The sequence below is a fragment of the Haliotis cracherodii genome, unplaced genomic scaffold (genome assembly GCF_022045235.1).
Source record: "Haliotis cracherodii isolate W230 unplaced genomic scaffold, xgHalCrac1.p SCAF_34, whole genome shotgun sequence".
Classification (NCBI taxonomy): Eukaryota; Metazoa; Mollusca; class Gastropoda; order Lepetellida; family Haliotidae; genus Haliotis; species Haliotis cracherodii.
This window is the reverse complement of record NW_027266291.1, coordinates 2,102,679-2,128,137: the sequence shown is the minus strand read 5'-3', so window position 1 is coordinate 2,128,137 and position 25,459 is coordinate 2,102,679. Positions and strand designations below refer to the sequence as shown.

General features: G+C 41.9%; 1 protein-coding gene across 3 annotated transcripts in view; it reads left to right on the top strand.

Annotated features, from left to right (window-relative positions):
- The window catches only part of LOC139477706 (RNA cytidine acetyltransferase-like), a 258,360-nt gene that overhangs the window by 168,441 nt on the left and 64,460 nt on the right, over nucleotides 1-25,459 (top strand). For all 3 annotated transcript variants that reach the window (XM_071260090.1, XM_071260088.1, XM_071260089.1), the window contains 3 exons: nucleotides 19,011-19,127; nucleotides 21,769-21,870; nucleotides 23,183-23,257. In XM_071260090.1, the coding sequence (XP_071116191.1) occupies nucleotides 19,011-19,127; nucleotides 21,769-21,870; nucleotides 23,183-23,257 (294 nt within the window). The remainder of the gene's footprint in view (nucleotides 1-19,010; nucleotides 19,128-21,768; nucleotides 21,871-23,182; nucleotides 23,258-25,459) is intronic.

Genomic DNA, 25,459 nt, shown 5'->3' with positions numbered 1-25,459 from the left:
ATATGGGTGTCAATGTGCCCACTTCCTGATCCAGATGCACATTAATGCAGCTCTACAATGAAAATCTGAGGGGGATGACAGGAACCAACAGCACGGTCACCACCGCTATGATCTCTCAAACAGCTCTAGTCAGTCAAGATCAAGGCGGTGATGTGCCGCTACAGAGACACAATTCACAGGATTTTGCTTTGATAAATTCTGCTAGTGCCACAGAAAATACAGTGACAGTGTTTTCATTACAAAGGGAGATCACTGAATTGAAGTCTATCGTCACAAACTCGGGACAACAATTACAACCTCCTACATGTACATTTACCACCACCAGTGACAACGACAACCCCAGAGAGGAGTCAAGACAAGCCACAGGAGCAAGTTGTGAAGTTCTCAGACAGCTACACAGGGATGTACCCTTGGATTCACTGCCACACATACACAGATTTCATCGACTCTGAAAGGGAGGATACAACAAGGTAATATGTCAATTTAGCCTTGCTTCTTCTGCCAAATCAGGAAAATTTAGAGTCGGATTTTGATGGACAGACTTTCAACTTACGCGATGAAGCAAGGATTGATCGCTCATTAACACTTGGAGAATTTATCAAGGCATTTGGAATATACAAGGAGATGCTGTGCTGGCAATGCAGAGAAACGGCATCAACTGAAAGGCCATGAACAGACAGTGATTGATTTGGCCACTCAGTATGGTGGGACAGTCCACTATGATTACCACAGGTTGTTCGCGGCCAGTGTGGCAGCCTTTGCTGAGGAAGGCACCGGCATTAGGTGGGATATACCTGATCAGAGACTATGGACAAGAGTTTCATGTGGCCTCCATCATGTGCTTGTAATGTTTGCTATAGTATTACTCACAACACAGAACCGTGTCCCAATGTGGCAGACCCCAACAGACGACCACCTATAAGACCTAGGACTCATAACAACAGATCAATCAACAATCATCAGACTGACTCAACATGCTCAAGGGGCCGTCCACGTGTTATGAATCAGGGACGAGAAGTATGTAACAATTTCGAATTTGACACATCTGCCCATTCTTACATGTTCGTACGAAGTGTCAAGGCACTTAACATGGACAATCCAAATCCCACGGTCACTAAAGCAGTGGAGACAGACGTCACAGTTATGTGATTGGACCCTTCGGGACACCACCATACAGCGTGTATAGAGTCAGTCCTCAGGTGTCGCTGAAGGGAAATATTAATAAAAGAAGAAACTTATTCTGGACCTATCAGAACCTCATGACAGTGAGTCAGTCCCTTCCTTACTTACCTGGTCTGGCGCAGCCACCAGTTTCCAGGGTACACCTTTATCCTTAAATTTTGCTTGTCATGTGATCTCCCCGAAAGATCTTTTGTGTCCTACCTTACAGACTTATCAACCAGAGTAGCCAAACTGCATCATCATATTCAGCTGTCTCAAGACCAGGGGTCTGGAAACCGTCATATGCGCCGGACATGTCCGATTGGGAATCTCAAATGTCCGGTTTCGAATCGACTTGCGCATGTGGAACTTTTTCCTCTCACAGTGGAATGGCATATAAGTATTTCATGACGTAGAAGTGACATCCGCCTCAGACTTGAACCTATATACTGACATAGCTGCAACGGTTGGCCATGGTGGATACTTCAATGGGGCCTGGTTTGCAGAGAAATGGCCATCAGATGTTACAAATTCCTGGAGCACGAATCTTTTATGGCATTCATGGAGCTGTATCCGATCATGGTTGCTGCTAAACTTTGTGGACATTTGTGGACACAGAGAGGAGTGCTATTTCTCCGTTCCACATGAATTTGTAAGGGGACACACTGTGGAAGGCACAGCGCAAGCACGATCTGCACGTGCTACACAGTGACCGTGTTCATTCAATGACAAGATGCGCTACTCAGCAGATGTTAAACAGTTGATGTTGAATGTGTATGATTTCTTTAGAAGTGAAGCAGAAAGAGCAAAGCCTTTTTATGCAATTAATAAATTCTTGAAACGAGCTTCAAAAGCTCTTGGTATGTCCCCTTAGAAACTTAAAAATGTTGTTAGTCGACAAGATACAAATAGTCAGGCCAAGGAGGTAGGGAACATGTCAAAACCACGAAAGGTTGATAAATTAGACAGTTTTCAGAGGGATCAAGTCAGACGTGTAATTGTTAAACTGCACTCAGAAAATAAGTTCCTGTCCCTAAGAATTTTGAAGAAACACCTTGAAACTGACCATGATTTACGTGTTACAAAGTACAAACTATGGCAGCTGTTGCATACATTTGGTTTTAAATACAAAAAGATAACTGGAGAAAATAGGGCTGTGTTGTGTGAACGGTCTGACATTGTTTGTCTCCGAAATCATTACCTTCGTACCATCAAGCAGAAACGTGAAGAAGGATATGAGCCCGTCTTCTTAGATGAGACATGGGTAAATGCATCACAGCAGTCAGTGGATACCCAGTGGTGACTGTAAAGAGTCTGGTTACCAATGGGAAAGGGTGAAAGACTTATAGTTCTCCATGCTGGTTCTGCTGGTTCTGCTGGTCAGGGTTTTCTCCCAGACTGTGACCTCGTCTTTAGAGCCAAGGCCAAAGACAACAGGGACTACCACACAGAAATGAACGTCAATGTATTTCTGGAGTGGGTGAAAGATAAATTAGTCCCTGCTTTGCCTACCAAGTCTCTCATTGTCATGGACAATGCACCGTATCATAGTGTGCAGGATCCAGAAAGCAAGACTCCAAGCTCTAATAACCGTAAACTAAACGAAACCACAGCTCTATGAAATCATCAAAAATATGAAGCCTGACCCCATTTATAAAGTTGACAGTTACATCAAAGGTCAGGGTCACGACTGCCACCTTATCACTGCGACCTGAATCCAATCGAGTTGGTATGGGGCATCGTCAAGGGTGACGTTGGACGATCGAACACAACGTTCAAATTACGAAACGTTGAACAACTCGTAAAGGAATCCCTTGGTCGAGTAACAGTAGAAACATGGAGGCGTTGTGTGGCCACCGTCGTTGACGAGATAGAGCCGAGTTATTGGTCACAAGGTGGACTACGGCCAGCAACAGTCTAACCTATAATAGTGGCAGTAGGTTCAGGCACCAGCAGTTCCGACGACGAGATCTATGGCATGAGCGAGTCAGATTGCGACTGAAATTATCATGAGACGGCCCTTCTAACGCTGTCATTTCCCCTACCACAGACCGTGCAGTGCTTGCGCTGTGCCTTCCACGGATTGTCCCCCCTACGTGTCATGTACACATTTCTATACAAAATTACATGATAGTTTCTTAAAGAACTTCATCCGTCATGGGTCTTAAAATAAACAAAATTCAGATTTTGTTGGGTACAGGGTATTCATGGTCAAGTACCGTATTGATGTTTCATACACTTTTCTGGATTTCGAGTTATTTTGCAATTCATCGTTCTCATTTGGAGTCAAATGGACTGTATATACTTTTAATGATCTAGCACTTGGTAGTTAGTCAGATTAATCTGAGATTATTCTAATAGTTTTCTATTAAACAGACACAGTAAGTAGATATTAATAGCTGCTAACTCGAGTGACGATCACACGCACGTGAGTATAAGCTTGTGTTAGGTGTGTTGTTCTGAGGTCGTTATGGACTCTCCCTCTACTCCCGGTTGCAAGAAGTGTTGTCGGTTAATGATCACGGGAGATCCTCACGTAAACTGCACTAGGTGCAGAGGCACTACTTGTACAGAGGAGGAGAGGTGTGAGCAGTGCGCCAATACTTCAAAGAAAGCAAGAAAGCCTTCCAAAGGTTAGCTAAGGCTGAGAGGCGTGAAGCGACTGAGAAGAAAGTAGAAGTCATCACAGCAGCCGACAAGACACTGTTAAGGCCCCTGCCTCTTCCCCAGTGCTTGCTCCCACTACTCCATGCCGACCGCCAGCAGAACAAAAATCTCCTGCGCTCTCTCTGAATATGCTTCAAGATCTATTCAAGCAACAAGAAGACATGATGAAGGCCATGTTTGAGACGAGGTTCTCAGCCTTAGACGAGAAATTGAGATGATGAGACAGGCAGACCCAGGCCATCTGCCCTTGCACACAGCCGTAGGGCCTACCCAAGCCCCAGCCAACCGACCAGCCAGGAATAAGCTTGCAGGCTTTTCCCTACCATGATCTTTATCCTAGCTAGATCTTATTTGGCAAGGCCATACTCCCCAGCCACACAGATTCAACGGCAACCCAGACGACCGGCCAGACATCCACCCAGCCGATGGTTAAGACCCCGTACAGTTACAGGAAATTCGCGGATCGTCCAGACGATCGACCTACCGTATGATCTCTATGAACAGATGGTACCCGAGCACGCCCCACGCACCACACTCGACCGTCCAAATGACTGTTATGCCGACAAAGATGAGGATTACCGTAGGGGACCCGTTACACACGGGCAGCCATCACAAGCCGCATGGACTTGAAACATACCAGAATCCTGGACACCGGTGGATGACAAACTGCATGGGGAACACATGGCGGACCATCACGAACATCCACCCCCAGGGGAGCTACCCACGGTCACTCGGAGGTTGAAGCGGAGTATTATGAAGACATTAATCAGGCTGACGGCTCACCCCAGTGGGATTATACAGAGGGATATACGTTTGTGGAACTCTTCGAGGAATTATATCACCTCATGCCTGTACTGACTGAAAATTTGCCACCTGAGGTGTCGGAATATGGGGGATGTCATGCTCCTACATCATCTCAACACATCCACCAGACAAGTTTTGCAGGCAAGGTAGTAGTCCAGATGTCAGAAAGTCTACTCAAACTTATGTTTCTAGGTTTGTCAGCACCATACCCGTGCTCGTGGGTTTCACCGAAGTGGTAAACGTCTGAGACCTGCATCACTTCGGGCTTTCCTCCCACATAAAGCTGACACGCCGCGATATAACTGGAATAGTGTTAAAAGCGGCGTTAAACCCAACTCACTCACTCACTCCATTGAGATGCTCCACTTCTGGATTATCCAAGTTTGGACGAATATTTTTTTAAAGCTAGCATGCAACCCTAGTACTAATGTCATGTTACCTGCTTCATGGATTAAGGAGCTGTCCTTGGTATCCAAACATTCATAGGACATTGGCGTTTATATCAACTGGCTTGTCGCCGGAATCAGACACATCATTCCACCATTACAGACGTCTTATTAAGGCATAACTGGAGATTAGGATATGACTATTTGGACTGATCAAGTCGGACTTATTCACAGCCTACTAGACACTATAGTAAGAATGCAGGAAGACTTACTCTCCACCCAAGTCTGGATGTCTTCACAGCTACTATTGCTTCAGCGTCAACAACTGTTTCTAAACAAACCAAGAGGTTGATAATTGCCTTCGTGCCATGGTCACACAATGTCATGGAATAACTGTTCAAAACCAAGCTTAAGAAAGCAATTTTAACGTTTGGATATACTGCTTTTAGAGATAGGTAGTATGCTGCAGGGGCATACCATGCATGGCACATGAGCTTTCATCACGCATGACTAATTACATCATCCTGAGGAAACCTAATTATTCCCGTAATTATATCTTTCATGACTGTTACAAATACTGGGTCCAAACAATAATGGAATATATTAGGATGTGCTTAACTCTTTTCTTTGTGTATATTTGCATACACATTTCTACCATGGTCTAGCCTAGACAAGGTCATCCACAAGGTGGAGGAGACGGATTGCATGATAATCCTGAAAGCACCAATCTAGACCAGCATAATGTTGTTCCCCAGATTATTAAGTCAACTAATGGAAGAACGTCGCCAGTTACCTCTCCGTCGAGAACTGTTACGACAGCCCAAGTCCAACATCTTCAATGACATCCTGTCCAGCCTACACCTGAATGCCTGGAAGTCATCACGCAAATTAATGCAAATATCCGGGTACTCTGAGCTTGCCTCGGATGCTGTGGTAAGATCATGGAAACCTTCATCCTGGCAACAGATGGGATAAGTTCATCCAGTGGAGAAGACGACAAGGAATTATAACTAATACAATATCCATCCCTATGATAGCAAATTTTTCTACTACATCTCCGTCAGGGAAATAAGTTCCAACATGGGACAATGGAAGGTTACAGATCGGCTCTTCACTTCAACATGATGGACTATCAGCTGGAAACCATCCAATTCTAAACAGAGTAATGAGATGTCCGCACACCTCGTATATTTCCCAGTGGAATCTATCCGTTGGGTTGTCAGCACTTTTAACGGAACCTTATGAACCCATGGCGGAGGCTACCTTACTCCAAAAATCCAGGAAAGCGTCCTTCCATGGCGACGACAGCTAGAGTTTCAGAACTCCATGCTTTGTAGCCAAAGTTCAATCTACCACAATGGGGCCGTTGGGCCATAGACACTCTACCATTCCTGCCAATTGGGTTGGTTGGTTGGTCTGTTGTTTAACGCTGCACCCAGCAATATTCCAGCTATATGACGGCGGTCTGTAAAACAATCGAGTCTGGACCAGACAATCCAGTGATTGACATCATGAGCATCGATCCACGCCATTGGGATCAACAGTGGATCACCCGGACAGACTTTTGCGTTCCATCAAAGCTCTCAAGTTCAATTTTCATCTACAGACCCACATAGAAGCCATCGAAGGAGACTTTTGTATCTTGCAAGCCTCATTCCAACAAGGATATCACCAAAGCTACAATAATAGGCTGGCTTAAAGCTACCATCGGGCAATTTATATGCAGGCACAAATTCCACCCCACGTCTTGGATACTGCTTGGCTCATGAGATTAGAGCCCTAAAGTACTTTCAGAAATGCTAGAAAACTGCTTTTTGCCTGTTAAAAAGGGATATAATTTTTCACAGACTATTGTGATTGAAATATGGAATAACTACCGATCGCCCTACCTGTGGTTTGAAGTACTTCAGTCACAAGGAGTCCCATTACTAAGTTTACAGGAGACAAATTCGAAGGAAAACATGAAGTTCACATTTAGTCCAATGACTGCAGTCTTCATAAAACATCTACTCCACACACAAAAATCATTTTGAGAAAAGTCTAGATGTGCCTCTTCTAAAATGACAAAATGACCCTGCGTTTTTTTGTTAACATAGCTCCAATGATGCATGTTACATTCATTACACTTGCATAGCCATAACCAAGGTATACGATATGGAGTCTGTGTTGGGAAATGTATACAAGTTCTTTACGCTTTAGAGAGATAGAGGGAAAACATTTATTAATTTAGATAGGGTGAATTACCGAACTGCCCAAGCTATGGTGTTTTCAATTCATACCATCAATAAGAAAACAAAATAGGCAATAGGTGTGGTCTCAAAAACAAAACTGGGGCATAAAAGGATTTAGACAGCTTTGATACAGAGTGATTAGGCGTATAGTCTACAAGCTTTATGAGCAAAAGGTAATTCTGACTTGTAGTAGAATTTGGGAGGAATTAAAGGTACAATCATCGATTGCAGACTGCACTATTGCTCTCCGAGAGATGGGATTTCGATACACTGCGCGTGGCGATGACTCAGCACTTTTTAGGGGAAAATATTCCATCCTGTCTATGAAGTAACATTATCTCCGAACCATTCATACCGGTAACTATCACAGTCAGGGCATCCAGATAATTTACCTTGGTGAATCATTCCACTGACTACATGTGGGTATTGGCAGATGGACAAAAAGCACCCATGGTACCATCAGGTAAAGGTAATCATGTCATTGTTTTGCACGCTGCAACCCATGATATGGGGCTTATTGATGGATGTTTTCGAGGCGAAAAAGAAAACTGGTGATTTTCATAGGAAATTACAGGAAGTGATGTGTTCATAGACTGGTTGGAACTTCAGCTATTGCCCAATTTTAAACAGCTTCAGTGTGATTGTCATGGATAACGCCAGTTAATATAACGTCCAGGAATCAGATACTGTCGCCCAAACCATGAGTAGTCTGAAGGCGACCATACAGGAATATATGACGTTGGTCCACTTCAGACCATATGAAATGAAAGTTCAACTCATGGAGAAAATTCGACTGAATAAGAAACCAGTAAAGTACAAGACATATGTGCTGACGGCACAACACAGTTACGTTGTCTTGCGTACGGCAGTCAGACATTGTTAGCTCAACCCTGTTGTGTCTGTCTTGGCTAAATGTACAGGGTTCGTGGCAAGACATAACACAACATTCAAAAGTACAGATTCATATGCATCATAAGCAGAGATAAATGCTACCTCAAGAAACCATCTGTAGAACAACAAATACTTCTGGATTCCAAAACCACAACCTTCCAATACTCATCCCGTTTCATAGCTCCTAACTAGTCCATCATGTTTCCAAGCAAATATACTGCAGTACATATCCTAAATTGCTACCTCTTCAACGCATGTCAAGTAAGTACAATAACAGCAATATTTTGAGACCACCCCCAACTCGGTAACATTTGCACCTGCGAGAATGCACGGGACTGTGTGAGGTCATCACCTCGGGACAGGTGTTAGGTAATTACCTCGGGACAGGTGTTAGGTAATTACCTCAGATTATAGGCCATTTCATACATGCATGACAACACACGAATATTCTCTAAGTATACCATCATTTTACCTGTAAAAGTACATTTTAAGGGTAATCACAGTGTCAGTTAGGACAGGCTAGATTAGGGCAATTCGCGCTATAATGATATATGCTCTTTTTATAGTCCTATGACCCGTATTTATTAGATGAAGCCAGAAAAACAGTTTTCTAGCATTTCCAACAGTTCTTTAGCCACGAGTCTCACTTCATGGACATCAGTATCAGTAGAACAAAACACCTTCACCAGTTTTACTTGAGTGACATGCAACCGGACCTAGAGGGCTTATATTCCCTTAGACCCTTTGTTGCAGCAAACTATCATCCAACAATAGTCTCCCCCTTCTATCGAAAAAAAAGGTAGGGAGTATCTGACACCAGCATCATCAGAGGGGAGTAATCCCTTGATTATCCTGTCTCTTGGTTTCAGTAACTTGAAATGACGTCAGACCTGAAAGAAAGCGATAATACAGGAAGTGAGATCATCACCCGAAGTGAGATCATAACTGGAAGTAACGTCAACACTGGAAATAGTAGTACAAGGTCCATCTAATCAGGAAATAATGTCTTTGGTAGAAATAGACCATAAGAGACATCATTATCCAATAAAAGGGAAGTGTCAAACCGGAAGTGACGTCAGCACCGGTAAGGGTGTCACAAATCCAAATTTAACAAGAAATGACGTCATTGGGTAGAAATAGACCAGAAATGACTTCATTATTACCAACAAGATCAGCAAATATAATGGTAATTCTAGTCAAAGTATCACATATTTGACTGATTCTTGAGGCATTCTGATATTTAAGTCCTAAGGGGGAATTTCGGAGGAAATTTATCTCAAGTTAGGATAAGAATCAGATAATAATGGTTTCCAGATGAGATTACTGTCAATTACACAGGGAGTTACTGCAGGCAAATCCCACCGGTTCCTTCTGGTATGTTTAGGCTATATAAGATGTAACAGAGGTAGAAGTTTTGTAAGAATTATCGAACAAAAGTTATCATTGTTAATAATTCTAAGAATACTACCTCTATTACAGCAGAAGTACTCCAGCCACCCTCCCCAGTGTTCGCGGTAGGTTTTTGTACAGTGCGTGCAGAAATGATATAATAAATTTTCAATTCAAATATTTCGCATGTGAAGTTATGATTTCAATAAAATCAGTACTAGTAAGGCTAATAATTATGACCAAGCTTTAACTTACTGTCGAGTTTTGATATAATGAACGTTCAATCATTAATAAGATAAATAGGACTATTGTTAACACATGCCCATGTGTGGAATTTTTCTTCCGTCGCTCTGTTTATGATCATTTGTATTACCGACTATAACGACTTCCGGGGAATTCCATCGATGGTAATGAATGACGTCCTGTGTCTGAGATTAGTTATTCCGTTGCCCAAAGGACCCGTGAAGATTCCGGGGTAGAATAGGTCTTCAGCAACCCATGCTTGCCGTAAAAGGTTACTATGCTTGTCGTAAAAGGCGACTAACGGGATCGGGTGGTCAGGCTCGCTGACTTGGTTGATGCATGTCATCGATCCCAATTGCGTGGATCGATGCTCATGATATTAATCACTCGATTGTCTGGTTCAGACTCGATTATTTACAGACCGCCGTCCTATAGCTGTAATATTGCTGAGTGCGGCGTTAAACAACAAACCAACCAACCAACCAACCAACCAACTTGCCCAAAGACCATATATGGAAATATAAAGGACACGATTCAAAGCGCCATCTGGCCACGCTCTATTTTTAGCAATGGGAATTTCCAGGTTTTGATTTATTTTCGTCTGAACATATCAGCTTTGAATAGTTTTTTTAGTTTATGGTATTAATACAAAATTAAGTATATCAAAATCTGTGCGTGCAAAACACGCATGCAAAATATTTTTGCGTGTTTATGTTATTTTAATGCGTTAAAAATGCAGGTTTCTGCATTAACGCGAATACTGGTCCCCAATTCATCTACCTCTAGTGGTGAGATTTAGGAAGGAGTGAGATTCCCTTCATTGCATATGTCATAGCTTGTGTGGTTACGATGCTATTTGGGAACAACTAATTGTGTGTGATTGTCAGTGAAGAGGACGTCTGTTGAAAATCTGAAAATTTTAGTTAGTGTGACTGAAGCCAAAATACAGGATTTATTGCAAAGATTAAATAGAGAGATAGTATTCTTAGAATTATTAACAATGATAACTTTTGTTCGATTTCTGCTTGATACATTATTTCAGATAACAAAGATCATGTCGATATTTTTTAAGTCCATTTTTCAGAATATTATTATGCTTCAGTAGGTCATGCTAGGTATAGTTACGTTTAAAAACGACAACACTGCAAAATTAGAATTTGTAAAGTAGCATGAGTTTATACCAATGATATCAGTTGACCAAAACCGTCACTCTAATGACAAGAAATGTTATGCTACTGATATTTTCCAATGTTATTACACACAATCTCCTTAATTACAAAATCTGTAGTCCATGCCAAACTGCTCAGTAGTTAAGGTTTGATAAGGACTAGTAGAAATTTGCAGAGGATCCACCTGTATAGAGCATGATTGATGTTCCCTGTCTCCCTCTCTCCAAGAAAGCCTTTACCAAGCAAAGTGAAGATATCACTAAGGCTAAGAGGAAGGATGTGGCCAAGAGAAAGGTTGATGATATTATCTCCAAGACTGATAAAAAAAACCTACATCTCGGCTTGATCAACTATCTGATACTCAGCAGTCGCCAGTGCTGCCGGTACAGTTAGAGTTTTCCTGTCTCCCAGCTGGAGCAATTATTTGCTGAGCAGAAATCCGAAATCACTTTTTGAATCCCGTCTTTTGGCTGTATCGCTGGAGATAAGACAGCTGAAAAGACTCGATTCCACCCAGGCGCAGAAGAATCCCCTGGCCAAGAGACAGTGACATCCAATGTCCACCACACTCTCCCATAGCCGAGTTATGATCAAGGGATTATTGACTGTGCTTCCAACAATCTTGAGAAGCTTTGTGAGGATTATGGAGTGACTTGAAGAGAAGATTGTTTCAGACATGAGTCACCATTACCAGAGACTTTAGAATTGGACCATGATTTTCTCAGGCCAGTCAAGAATCCAAGCATGAGATGGCCTCTACCTGCTAATCCCGTCAATTACCTATCCACCGCCATGGACATCAGCTCCTATATTAATTTCTTTTAGCAGAAGTTTGTCACGCCATCACCCCGCTACGACCAGATTATGATGAGGTTCCAGCAGATACCACCATACCATCGTGTAGACCAAGTAGGACTTATCCACAGCTTTTTAGACACAATCATCAAAATGCAGCAGGAACTTCTTACTATGCAAGTATGGACATGTTCTCAATTTATTTGGCTACAACGCCAACAGCTCTTATCTCAGATTAGAAACAAGGCTGTATATTCATGGGCCAAGAAGCTTTGATGAGGCAACCTATCATGGCCCCGATGATGTTTAACAATCAACTTGGGAAGATCATAGATGAGGTTGGACAAGATACAGCAGAGAGATTTCAAGTATCTTGCTCCCAGCCAGAACTCATGAATCATCTAAAAGACCAAGAGATTCAAGGGAAGCTCCCTTCCATGAATCCAACCGGAAAAAGTATATGCCTACTGGCAATGAGTCTTCTCAACCATTCAGACAAACAGATCGTTTACAGTATCATCCCAAGTCCTTTCATCAATCAGACTATTAACATCGGGGATCCAACAGAAGGGGCAGTCACAGGGACTGCAGATGACTCCATTCCAGCTCCTCCCTTAGTCACAAACCCTATCAATCTGGCTATGTGTATGGACTATGATCTACTATTACCCCCCTTCAACATTTCGCCAAACCCGGGTCCAGTGGGCGGAGTCTGTCATCCTATGCCACCAACTGGAAATTTATCACCTCCGATCACTCGATCCTAGATGTAGTCTCTCATGGTGACAAATTACTCTTACAGACCCTACCTCATCTCTCGTCTCTTCTCCCTCAGATTTCATTTGAAGGCAAGATATTAGGAGCAGCCAATCTTGCCATCAGTCCTTTATTGGAAAAAAAAGCCATACGCATACTCCAGGACAAGGATGTCAGAAGAAGAATACAACAGAAATGAGAATGATCATCGACCTCAATATCCTGAACAAGGATCTTCTCTTACCCAATGTGCTCGTGGGTTTCTCCGAAGTGGTAAACGTCTGAGACCTGCATAACTTCGGCCTTTCCTCCCATATAAAGCTGACACACTGTGATATAACTGGAATACTGTTAAAAGCGGTGTTAAACCCAACTCACTCTTACCCTCTTCAAAATTCCAGATGTGTGTGAGCTCAGATCTACACTGCATCATGGAGATAGGCGTCTTGAAGATCTATACTGAAGGTCCAATCTCCACATGCCATTTCATCCCTGATCTCAGAAGTATGTCCTGTTTGCAGTGAATGGGCATCGCTACGAGTGCAAAGGCCTTTCCCTTTTGGAATCTTGATTGCTCCATGGCTGTTCACCAGAATAAGGGTACCAGTGATCAACTATGCCCATCTCCATTTATTCTGCCTACATGGATACCTTGATGATTTTCTGGTGACCGATCAAGGCAAGTCTCATCTATCTCAAAACTGGACATTTCTGATCCAATTTATGACTTGTCTGTGATTTCTCATGTATTCTTCCAAATCGGAGCTCATGCCAGTCCAGGATCTGAATTACATTGGGGCATCTCTAAATCTCTAAATCTTATGATCAACAACGCTCTAACCTTACCAACTCAAAAGATCAGATGGTGGATGTCCCTCATTGGAAGGTTAACATCTCTCCAGGACCTGACACCCTGGTTACATTACCAATCACTTTCACGGACCACCTCTCACCTTTTTGTTCTTATCACCACAGTGGACCACAGGGCCCTCAGTGGCATATATACCAAGGAGGAACCAAGGTTAGTTCTATGATGATGGAAACCTTGCTGTTATTCGACTTGGCCGTCTCATACAACTGCCGAATGGAAGCAAGATATATTCCAGGTAAGTTAAACATCCTCATGGACAGCCTGTCTAGACAAGGGATGGACTCTCCATCCAGACATCTTCACCTGGGACACTCCGCACCTGGATCTGTTTGCTCCCAGTCTCTGTCAGTCCGGTGTCTTTTTTACCCCTAGCCTAATTTCCCCCCCGAAAAAGGGCTATATAGCCATACTTCCCACCCGGAAAATACACTATTTAGCCAATTTTCCGTGTCAGATTTCCCCCATAATTAAATATATGTCTGTTATCAAAAGTACCTAGATGTACAGTTGGCTGATGGAGTAATTTACAAGAGAAACCATGATTAAAATCTTGTGGTTTTTTTGTGCCATACATTCTTAATTTTAATAAATAGAGGATAGTTCATTTCGACAGTGAGATATGGCGGATCTGTTACTCGACAGGTCAGATCAGCCTTTTGTCACTGACAAAATGAAATGTTTTATTTATTATATATTTATTTAGAAGGGTAAGTGTTGTTTTTGTTTTTTTATTTTGTTGTGTATTTGCGGTAAATCAGCAAATCTAAAATCTTCCAACTATTCAGTAACAATACGTCACAGTGCTGGTTGAAACACACTTTGCTAGTTGATTTCTATCAGGTCTGCTCTGTAAACTTGAACGGCACTCGTTCTCCTTATCATGGTTGCAGTGACATATCACTTTTCTGTCATCGAGAATCCTCGGTCTCTCACTGCCAAGTATATTATGAAGAATATTTACAGCGTATATAGCGCATATATCTGCGTGCTCATGGCGTTTCTTGCCCCGATCAGAGGTCTGTATATTTTGCATTCCAGAACTTCACAGCTACATGTGAAATATGCAACCAAAGCTGCCTGTCAGGCGCTAGAAGATTACCCATTCACATTACCATTACCACATTAACTCCTTGGTACCCATTTACTGTTTGTGGACAGAGGCATGCATGAACAAGATCACTTCTGATCGCCGCAAGTTTTTCAACTTGTGTTTCAGTGGAAGATATATGATTCCAACACACCCTTAATCACTGCATTGTAGAAAATCACTGACGTGAAGTATTTACTAGTATCCAGCAACAGTTCATATATAAGTTCTCTGGCATGAATAACAAGTGGCAAGTCGGAATCATAATGTTTTCAACACTAAACTTTTCTACAGGATTCCTAAAAGCTTGTTTTCAATTAAGACACGTTTAACTCCAATTTCTCTGTCAAATATGGCATGCAAGAAGTTTGCTTTTGCCATTGCTGTTTGATCAATGTTTGTTAAATGGTCAAGTAGGTTATGTTTTTTAATACTGCATTGAAAAATCTGGGGGATATAGGAGAAAATCTGCTATATAGCCATACTTCCCCCTTGTGTTAAGGGGGGAAATCTGACTAAAGCGGAAATATGGCTATGTACCGGGTAGTCATTTTTCCACGGGGGGAAATAAGGCTATATAGCCCCTTTTCCGGGGGGAATTTAGGCTAGGGGGAAAATCCCACTCTCTGACAGGTACCATATCCGACAGCTCTGAGGATTGAGGCTCTGTCCATGGACTGGACCAACTTATGTGTGTATGCATTTCCTCCATGTTCTGTTCTAGACGAGGTGGTACAGAAGATAGAACTAACAGACCGTACCACCATTCTAATCGCCCCGATCTGGCCCAAAAGACCTTGGTTTCCCAGACTCCTGGCTCTTCTGCATAGACCCAGATCAGACCTTGTCTACAAGAACCTTCCCAACCTAAATCACACCACCAGGAAGCTATCACACTAAGAATACAGGCCCCCGGATTATCTGAATCTGCCTCTACAGCAGTGGCTGAATTATGGAGATCATCTTCCTCTCTCCTTTATGACTCATCATTTGAGGTGGAGTCTAGGGCCATTGGTGCTTCTTTCATATCCATGAGAAGTAAGCTGGTTCCCAACCCTTACGTCGTCAACTTGCGCCAAGCTGGGAGCCGGTACAGGCAAAATTTAAAAAATGCTCAGCTCATTTATTTGAGTGAGTGAGTGAGTATGGTTTTACGCTGTTTTTAGCAATATTCCAGCAATATCACAGCAGGGGAAACCAGAAATGGGCTTCACACATTGTACCCATGTCAGGAATCGAACCCGGGGCGGCGTGACAAGCAAATGCTTTAGTGACTAGGCTACCCAACCGCCCCCTCTCAGGGGGCGTTTATTAGAAATAGGGGGTGTTTATTAGAATGTAAAATGTATTGTATGAATTTTACACCTTTAAACATATATGTCTCTTCAATAATACTACGTGCATGTTTGAACATACTAACTAACTTATCTACGTATTTGTGATAATGCAGCTCCACATTAACGATGGGTAAAAATAATGGTCAGCGCCCATTGTTCTAAACAGGAAGTACCAGTAGACAGCAGGTAAAGTTGAAAAATAAAACATAAACATCGCCTTGTGTTTGTTGTTTTCAAATATTACCTAATATTACTTACCTTTATTTTTCAGTGATAATCATGATGGGTTTAAAGTTTATTACCTCGTCTTTGTTTCAGCCACTCATTTGTAAAATTAACTTGAATATTACTTGTCAAAGCGCATTGTGTTGGCTATAGTGCTGGTCATGACAGGTCACCAGTTCAACAACCGATATATATCCGGCTTGTACCGTAAATAATAGTAAAATTACCTACCTGAGATTAATTTATAAACATTTTCTGAGGAAAATATTTGCATGATATATTTAGTTTTTAATTAATCATCGCTTTCTGAGGTAACATAACTTCGCATAACGGCACTGCAACTGGCCAAACTGTATATCACCTGACCAGAGTTTATTCTCGTTTTTGAAACCTTTTTGAACGGAAGTTGTAAGTAGCCTAGGGACAAAATTATTGCCAAAATTATGATGTAAACATTATTGATTGATATTTTGAATGAAATTGATAATATAGATTACAAACATAGGTCCTGAAATACAGTGAAAACATAAATAGTGTAACAAAAGGGTTAACTTACGTAATTCAATACAGATTTGTTGGTTTTCTACTTCCAATGACGGATCATGAGTCATATATACTCAACAACAAAAGTTCCTGTGACACCAATATTTTAGTGTACTTTTCAAACAAGTAAAGTCTGGTTTTCAATATTGTAGTACATGTATGGAATCAAGTCACAAAAACGCAACTGCTACAGAAAAGCATGCATTCCATGCAAAAGTTTACTTTAATGCAAGCCCCATGCATTTCACTACCCATGAATGAGTATAAAAACATGTGCGTTAACAGGATTCTATATGCGTTGTTTAGCATCGTGCTGACAACAACCACTCAGAAAAACAACAAAATTACGCAATTATTCAACATTATGAAATGCCAGATAATGTCTGAAAATGAGCATCTGTGAGCCATTGGTATGCTTGAAGCAGGATTGAGTCAACGTGATGTTGCAAGACAATTTAACGTCCACAGAAACACCATTTGGTGTTCATGGCAACGTTGGCAACAGACGAATGCAGTCAGAGACCATCCTTTGAGTGGCAGGCCACGCGTAACCAATAATCGACAAGACAACTGGATTCGAACAACACACCTGCGAAATCAATTCCAACCAGCAACAGTGACTGCAAGAAGCATCCCTGGCCTTCAACGAATGTCTTTACAAACCGTACGTCGTCGCCTCAGATGTTCAGGGACTGTCGCCAGGAGGCCCGCCAGACGTCCCATTTTGACAGGAAACCACCGTCAAGCACATCTACAGTGGTGCAGACAACATCTACTCTGGACGGCTATGCAGTGGGGACAAGTTCTATTCACTGACGAGTCTCGTTTTCACCTAAGCCACAGCGATAGACGGATTTGGACGTCAATCAATGTGTCCTGGAAGAAGATCGGTTCGGGGGCGGCAACATTATGGTATGGGGTGGGATTACAGCAAGACAGATGACCCGTTTGATTGTGGTAGAGGGAAATCTCAATGGACAGCGCTTCTGCAACAAGATCATCGGCCCTGTTGTTATACCGTTTTGAGTCTGCATGGCCCAGGCATTACCTTTCAACATGACAAAGCCCAGCCTCAGGATTCTCTTCAACAGAACAACGTGAATGTCATCCCCTGGCCAGCACTCTCCCCTGAACTCTCACCAATCGAGCACATGTGGGATGAGATGGATTGGCGCCTTCGACATATACCACATGTTCCACAGACACTCCAGGAACTTCGAAACATGCTCCAGCAGATATGGACAGATATCCCAAAGGACTTTGTGCGACACCTGGTCCATTCCATGAGACGAAGAGGTGGACACACACGCTATTGATTTGTAAATTGACATTTTGGCATGTTCATGTCTTTTTTATGAAATACACATTTTCTGAAGTCAGTATGTCAAATTAAACCGTTTGAACACTTACAGGAGTCTTTTATTTGTTGCAAACCGAAATTGTTTCAGATTTGGTAAAAAACATAACTTTGCATTAAATCTTATTCTATGTCACAGGAACTTTTGTTGTTCAGTATATATACGACAGTTTGAAATGATAGTAAAGAAAAGTTTGTGCGTATTATACACAAGAGATATATTTTTCCAGGATTAAATTGCCCATAATTAAGGGTGTGTATAACACACGAGTGCGTATTATACACAGATAAATAGGTTTTGTGTACATTTATCAATCGGAACGTGCACTTATTGGGATTGTTAAAAAATATTAGCAAAAATCGCCAAGGGGGGTTATTAGAGCAGGGCACTTATTACGAAGAATACAGTATTTCCTATTCCAGCAAGTGTCCAGTATTTGAACAATGTGATTATTCAGAGAGACAAAAATTCACAAACATTTCATTACCAAAATGCACATAAATCATTACAATATTTTGTCTCATCTCACATGGACACAAAAATAATTCTTTGAACTTCCTTAGAGTCTACGTTAAAATATATTGGAAAAAGCTCATGATCAATTTAATGGATATTTGTCATTTCATTCTAAATTCTTTGGATATTTTGAATATTGAATCAATAAAATATGAGCATTTAATTTTACTGACATGCACATTCAAATTCTGCCAGTGGTTGTGACGAGCGAAATGAGTGAGAGCTGACAGTGTGTTTCGAAAACCAGCACAGAATGTGTTTGTGTGTTTTTGTCTCTTTCATGGATAAAAGTTTGGACTTTTCAACCATTCAAAAACTTTCGTGATCAAACTTTGTATAATCATTGAATACCAAACATTATACATCCTCGTGGGGATTCTGGGTTAGATTACTTCCACAGCAACCAATGCTTATTTTGAAAGGTATCAGTGGTCAGGCTTAGTTGATTGTGTGACGCCATACCCAGATTTCATGGAATGGTGCTCATAGTGCAGTGTTGATTAAAAAGAAATAAGCAAACATATTTCAGAATATGTTTAAGAAGGCAGGGGCATAATATTGACATTTCTCGTTTCTTTTAGAACACTCCCAATGACCTGCAGATGTTGTCTGATGCTCCTGCATTCAACATCTTTGTATTGTTGGGACCTGTGACAGACGACCAGAGCTCCCTGCCTGAAGTCCTGTGTGTTGTTCAGGTACGTGATCCACTAACGGAGCTCCCTGCCTGAAGTCCTGTGTGTTGTTCAGGTACGTGATGCACTAACGGAGCTCCCTGCCTGAAGTCCTGTGTGTTGTTCAGGTATGTGATTCATGACCAGAGCTCCCTGCCTGAAGTCCTGTGTGTTGTTCAGGTACGTGATCCACTAACGGAGCTCCCTGCCTGAAGTCCTGTGTGTTGTTCAGGTACGTGATGCACTAACGGAGCTCCCTGCCTGAAGTCCTGTGTGTTGTTCAGGTACGTGATCCACTAACGGAGCTCCCTGCCTGAAGTCCTGTGTGTTGTTCAGGTATGTGATGCACTAACGGAGCTCCCTGCCTGAAGTCCTGTGTGTTGTTCAGGTACGTGATTCATGACCAGAGCTCCCTGCCTGAACTCCTGTGTGTTGTTCAGGTACGTGATCCACTAACGGAGCTCCCTGCCTGGAGTCCTGTGTGTTGTTCAGGTACGTGATGCACTAACGGAGCTCCCTGCCTGAAGTCCTGTGTGTTGTTCAGGTACATGATTCATGACCAGAGCTCCCTGCCTGAAGTCCATTGTGTTGTTCAGGTATGTGATCCACTAACGGAGCTCCCTGCCTGAAGTCCTGTGTGTTGTTCAGGTATGTGATGCACTAACGGAGCTCCCTGCCTGAAGTCCTGTGTGTTGTTCAGGTACGTGATTCATGACCAGAGCTCCCTGCCTGAACTCCTGTGTGTTGTTCAGGTACGTGATCCACTAACGGAGCTCCCTGCCTGGAGTCCTGTGTGTTGTTCAGGTACGTGATGCACTAACGGAGCTCCCTGCCTGAAGTCCTGTGTGTTGTTCAGGTACGTGATTCACTAACGGAGCTCCCTGCCTGAAGTCCTGTGTGTTGTTCAGGTACGTGATTCACGACCAGAGCTCCCTGCCTGAAGTCCTTTGTGTTGTTCAGGTACGTGATCCACTAACGGAGCTCCCTGCCTGAAGTCCTTTGTGTTGTTCAGGTACGTGATCCACTAACGGAGCTCCCTGCCTGAAGTCCTGTGTGTTGTTCAGGTACGTGATTCATGACCAGAGCTCCCTGCCTGAAGTCCTGTGTGTTGTTCAGGTACGTGATGCACTAACGGAGCTCCCTGCCTGAAGTCCTGTGTGTTGTTCAGGTACGTGATTCATGACCAGAGCTCCCTGCCTGAACTCCTGTGTGTTGTTCAGGTACGTGATTCATGACCAGAGCTCCCTGCCTGAAGTCCTGTGTGTTGTTCAGGTACATGATTCATGACCAGAGCTCCCTGCCTGAAGTCCTTTGTGTTGTTCAGGTACGTGATTCACTAACGGAGCTCCCTGCCTGAAGTCCTGTGTGTTGTTCAGGTACGTGATTCATGACCAGAGCTCCCTGCCTGAAGTCCTGTGTGTTGTTCAGGTACATGATTCATGACCAGAGCTCCCTGCCTGAAGTCCTTTGTGTTGTTCAGGTACGTGATTCACTAACGGAGCTCCCTGCCTGAAGTCCTGTGTGTTGTTCAGGTACATGATTCATGACCAGAGCTCCCTGCCTGAAGTCCTTTGTGTTGTTGAGATATGTGACAGACAACCAGAGCACACCTGTCTGAAATCATGTGTGTTTTTCGGGTATGTGGCAGACAACCAGACCTCCTGCCAGAGTTTCTAATTTGGCAATTTCATAACGTCCACGGTTCCTAAAAAATTTATTGAGTGATAGATAACAATGATCAATCAATCAACGTAATATCAGTTAACCCTTTGAACAAAGTATTGTATGTTGTTTTTACATCGGCACTTCACGCCATGATATGAGTGTATTCCTTTTGTTTTAGTAAACCTAGACATGTAAACACTCACTTTTGACATATCCACTGTGCAAGATAACAGTGATTAATCAATCAACATATTTTCTGTTAATCCTTTGATGTCTAGGAACGATCCGTTGATTTACACACAAAAATAAATAAACTGATCATTCATCTCTTGCTGGGCTGCCACGTGCATATTACATAACACACATTTCACCTCACTTCAAATTGGATTTAGATTGAATAATTACCCCATACACAATAAATGCCAAATGGGAACCTTTGTCAGGTAATCTAAGTGGTGCTACCACTAAATACACAAGTGTAGGGTTAGACGAGAAAACATGGGTGACAACAAGGGAGTAGTAATCGTATTATCGACGCAATCCGAAATCCGAAAATGATTTCACTGCATGGATACTTTTTTTAGTATTAAACTATAACTATCTGGGGTATTTCCAAATTACGACATCCGATGAGCTCCACCGTTCGTTTTGTCTGTTTGTTTAGGCTGAAGAAATTAATTGACATGCGCCCTTTGTCGAAATCTTTATAGTTACAGTTAACCAATCAGTGTTTGTGCAAAAATGCGTAAAACAAATATTGCCTCCAGCCTCCAAGTTTATTTAGCTGTCCCATGGTTACCAGCCCTTAGGCAGTTAAGATACTCAGATGGCTGCTCTAAGGTCACGAGTACTGCTCTTGCGTTGCCGTTTCCCACTGAAAAGTATGAATGTTAAAGATTTTTACTAACATAAGGTGAGCTGAGATACCTCACTGTTATTATCATAAGTGTATTTTAAAGGGATTGCAAGTTCAATATACATGTATTTGATGTGGCAACAGGTATGTCTGGAAGGAGAGATCTCCAAGAGCACCATCATGCATAGTTTATCCCGAGGGAAGAGAGCAGCTGGAGACCTCATTCCTTGGACCGTGTCACAACAGGTGAGATAGATCAGTGATAAAATGCTGAGTGAGGAGCATGACAATATATCTTTACCCATCAATGTGACCTATCGCTGGCTCTCCATAAATCTCCATTGATCTCCATTGGGCTTTGATGACTGCACATGGTGACGTAAAACCAGTGTTGTATATACCGTATATGACCGCGTATAAGCCAAATTTTGAGAACCAGAAAAAAGATTCTGTAGAAAGGGGTCGGCTTATCCACGGGATACACTTTCATGACAGTATTTTTCAGATCGTGATCTGTCAGAAACATCGCCTGAATGACGGTCCGATAGATTACAACTTCCCGAAAGTTTGGAAGTTGCCACGACTAGAGCCATTATTGTTATAAATTATCAATAAAGTTATTATTATACACCAATGTTGTCATTATTAAAAAAATGTTATGCATGTTACTACTTCCGATATTAAGTTTTCAATTGAATGTTCAAAGTTCATAAACTCCACAATCTTTAAATGTAACAATATATGTAATTCACATCTATAATATATAATCCCCAGATGCAATCGCCAATAGCTATTAATTTGAGCTAGATTAAAAAAAAACAAGAGAAACAGCCTCCCATATTATGAAAGTGGATGACTGGTTTGTTAAATCTTTATTAGAAATAATAATGACTTTTTCAATATAATTACAATGTTTTTCATCTTATATTTTTGAATATCTGCGAGTACCGGCACGTGTCTTGCAGTCTGACTTCGCAGTGTTTTTTTACTTTCAATTCCTGGTTCGGCTTACCTGCGGGTCATATCATTTTCTTTCCTATTTCAATGGTCAAGTTAACACCTCGGCTTATCTACGGGGTCGGCTTATCCGCGGTCATATACGGTACGCAAATGGAATAAATTTTTCATATTTTAGAACATTTTCTCAATGAAAGTTAATAGTTTCCTGACGTATGTTTATCTAACTGTGTACTCTTCAAAACTGTAACGGATGCAAAATGTACGTAATTTGTTGAATGGACTGTGTAAGATGTGTTGATATTTTCCCTGCTGATACGAATGAAACATGTTTAAGAATGTATTCAGCGTTATGTTGTAAATTTACCAGAATTATCCAAAACCAAAATAATGTCACAAGTTTAGGCCTGTATTACATCATATTCTGTTACTGCAAATAGCTGTTATATTGATGATGTGGCATAAAGCAATATTTATTTATTCATTCATCATATTCTGACAGAAAAATGGGCTAGATGAATTGGTCTCAATGAGTCAGACTAGAGCTGATATTAAAGGACTTCTTCTTATATGGTTTCTACTATCATTTTTTTCTCCTTAGTTCCAAGACCATGACTTTCCTGGCCTGTCCGGTGCTAGAATTGTGAGAATTGCTACACATCCAGACTACCAAGGGGTAGGTATATGTCCCTGATACAAAATGTGGTTGTTCTCTATTTGGTCACTGATTCAAGGTATATCGAACATATGCATGGACTAACCTCTTGACATGCAACTCACCTACTCAGCTACACTGGTATAAATAAGCAAATCCCACACTCTCAGAGTAAGGCACCTAATCACAAGCACACAAAGTCTCATGGCACTGTTAGATACAGATCTAGCCATCAAAAGACAATTTTGAAATCAGATCATCTCTTTTCCACCACCAAACTACTTTAATGACGAATGACGATTGTTCTACCACTGTTCTAACCATCCAAAACTCTGTCTTAAGCTTCCCTTTGTAAAAGGTTAAAGCACAGAAAAACACAGATTTACCTTATCCTGACTTCTGATTGCTTTCTCTCTCTCTCTCTCTCTTCCGAAAGATAGTGGAAACTTCCTGAACTTTGTTCCCTGAGAGCAGAAAAAACAGCTCACCTGAACACATCCCTTGAGCTGCACATTCACACCGGAACCACAAGCCAGCCAATAGCTGTTTACCTAAGCTCTATCAAAATTCTATCCTATCAAAATTAATTGTCTTGCTCCGATTACATTCTTCCAACCTTTATTTGTCATATGTAAAGATTATTTTTTTAATTTTGACATAACTTTTTTCATAGATTTAGTCTAGTTTCTGATCGAGACCCTCACCTCATCTGCTCAATCTGCGTTCCACAACACTGCATTGTGTACAAGAGATGTAATTACTGCTCCTTTGGGAGAAGAAGAAACAAGATCTCTATGTGGTGCAGAGGAGGAAGATGGACCGCAAGAGGAGGGAATCATCATGATCTTCATCATCCTCATCAGAGACGACATCAGTGAAGAAGAGGGTTGACTCAACACCTGTGCCTTCATCAGATGAGTCTCACTTCAGAGAAAAAGTCATCCCTACCTCTACTGCAGGTAGCAGAAGTTTTAACTCCCTTTTGAAGGGCACTACAAAGTCAAAGAAATCTCCTGCGGTGTCTTCTGACCCAAAGGTGACATTGCTGACCCTTAAGAATTCATCCTCTTCTTCATCAAAGCCATCTCTAACTAAGATTGATCACATCTCTGCAAAGATGATCACAACCACAAAGCCAATTGCTGCATTATTCAAAAATGGGTTCACGAAGAAAGATAGCTTTGCACACCCTTCCACTTACACGCAGTCCCAGACAGTAGGTCCACCACTATCAATGCCAACATAACCACACATGTTGGACAGCTCCTTCATCCTGTCATAGCGACTGATTTACGACATCCATTGTCTGAAGAACATTTGATTGCAAAGGCTCATTACCCTGGAGCCATGACATCTATATGCCTTGAAACACTTAATTGCTGTTATTTATTAGATGCTAATCCTATTTGTAAATCCCCATTTTTGTGTACATCGACCGTCTGCCATCCTGAACAGGATGTGCAAGTATGTCACTGATGATTTATTGTTTACATTTATATTTATTACTGACTAAATGTCAGGTGACCTTGGCTATATAAGCCTTGGTCCAGAGAGGAGAAAGGAAAAAAAAGAAAGGTCTTACCCTTAGCCTAGCTAGGGTTGTTGGCTAGGTGCCCCGGAGCACCCAGCCTAACCCTAGCTAGGCTAAGGGTAAGACCTTTCTTTTTTTTCCTTTCTCCTCTCTGGACCAAGGCTTATATAGCCAAGGTCACCTGACATTTAGTCAGTAATAAATATAAATGTAAACAATAAATCATCAGTGACATACTTGCACATCCTGTTCAGGATGGCAGACGGTCGATGTACACAAAAATGGGGATTTACAAATAGGATTAGCATCTAATAAATAACAGCAATTAAGTGTTTCAAGGCATATAGATGTCATGGCTCCAGAGTAATGAGCCTTTGCAATCAAATGTTCTTCAGACAATGGATGTCGTAAATCAGTCGCTATGACAATCCATTCACAGAACTTTATTCAGCAACCTACCTGCATGTAACCTCAAAGGTTCACACAGCCCACAGCGTCTACTAACTCAACTCTACAACTACTAACCTAGTAGCCACTATTACCCAGCATGGTTCACTTCCCATGCAGCAGCACCTGATCATTGACCTTCATGCTATTTCCCATCTTCACACAGCAACAGACCTTCACATGGGAACAGTCCTTCATGTAAACCCAGACCTACACGCAGCCATAGACCTTCACATAGGACCAGA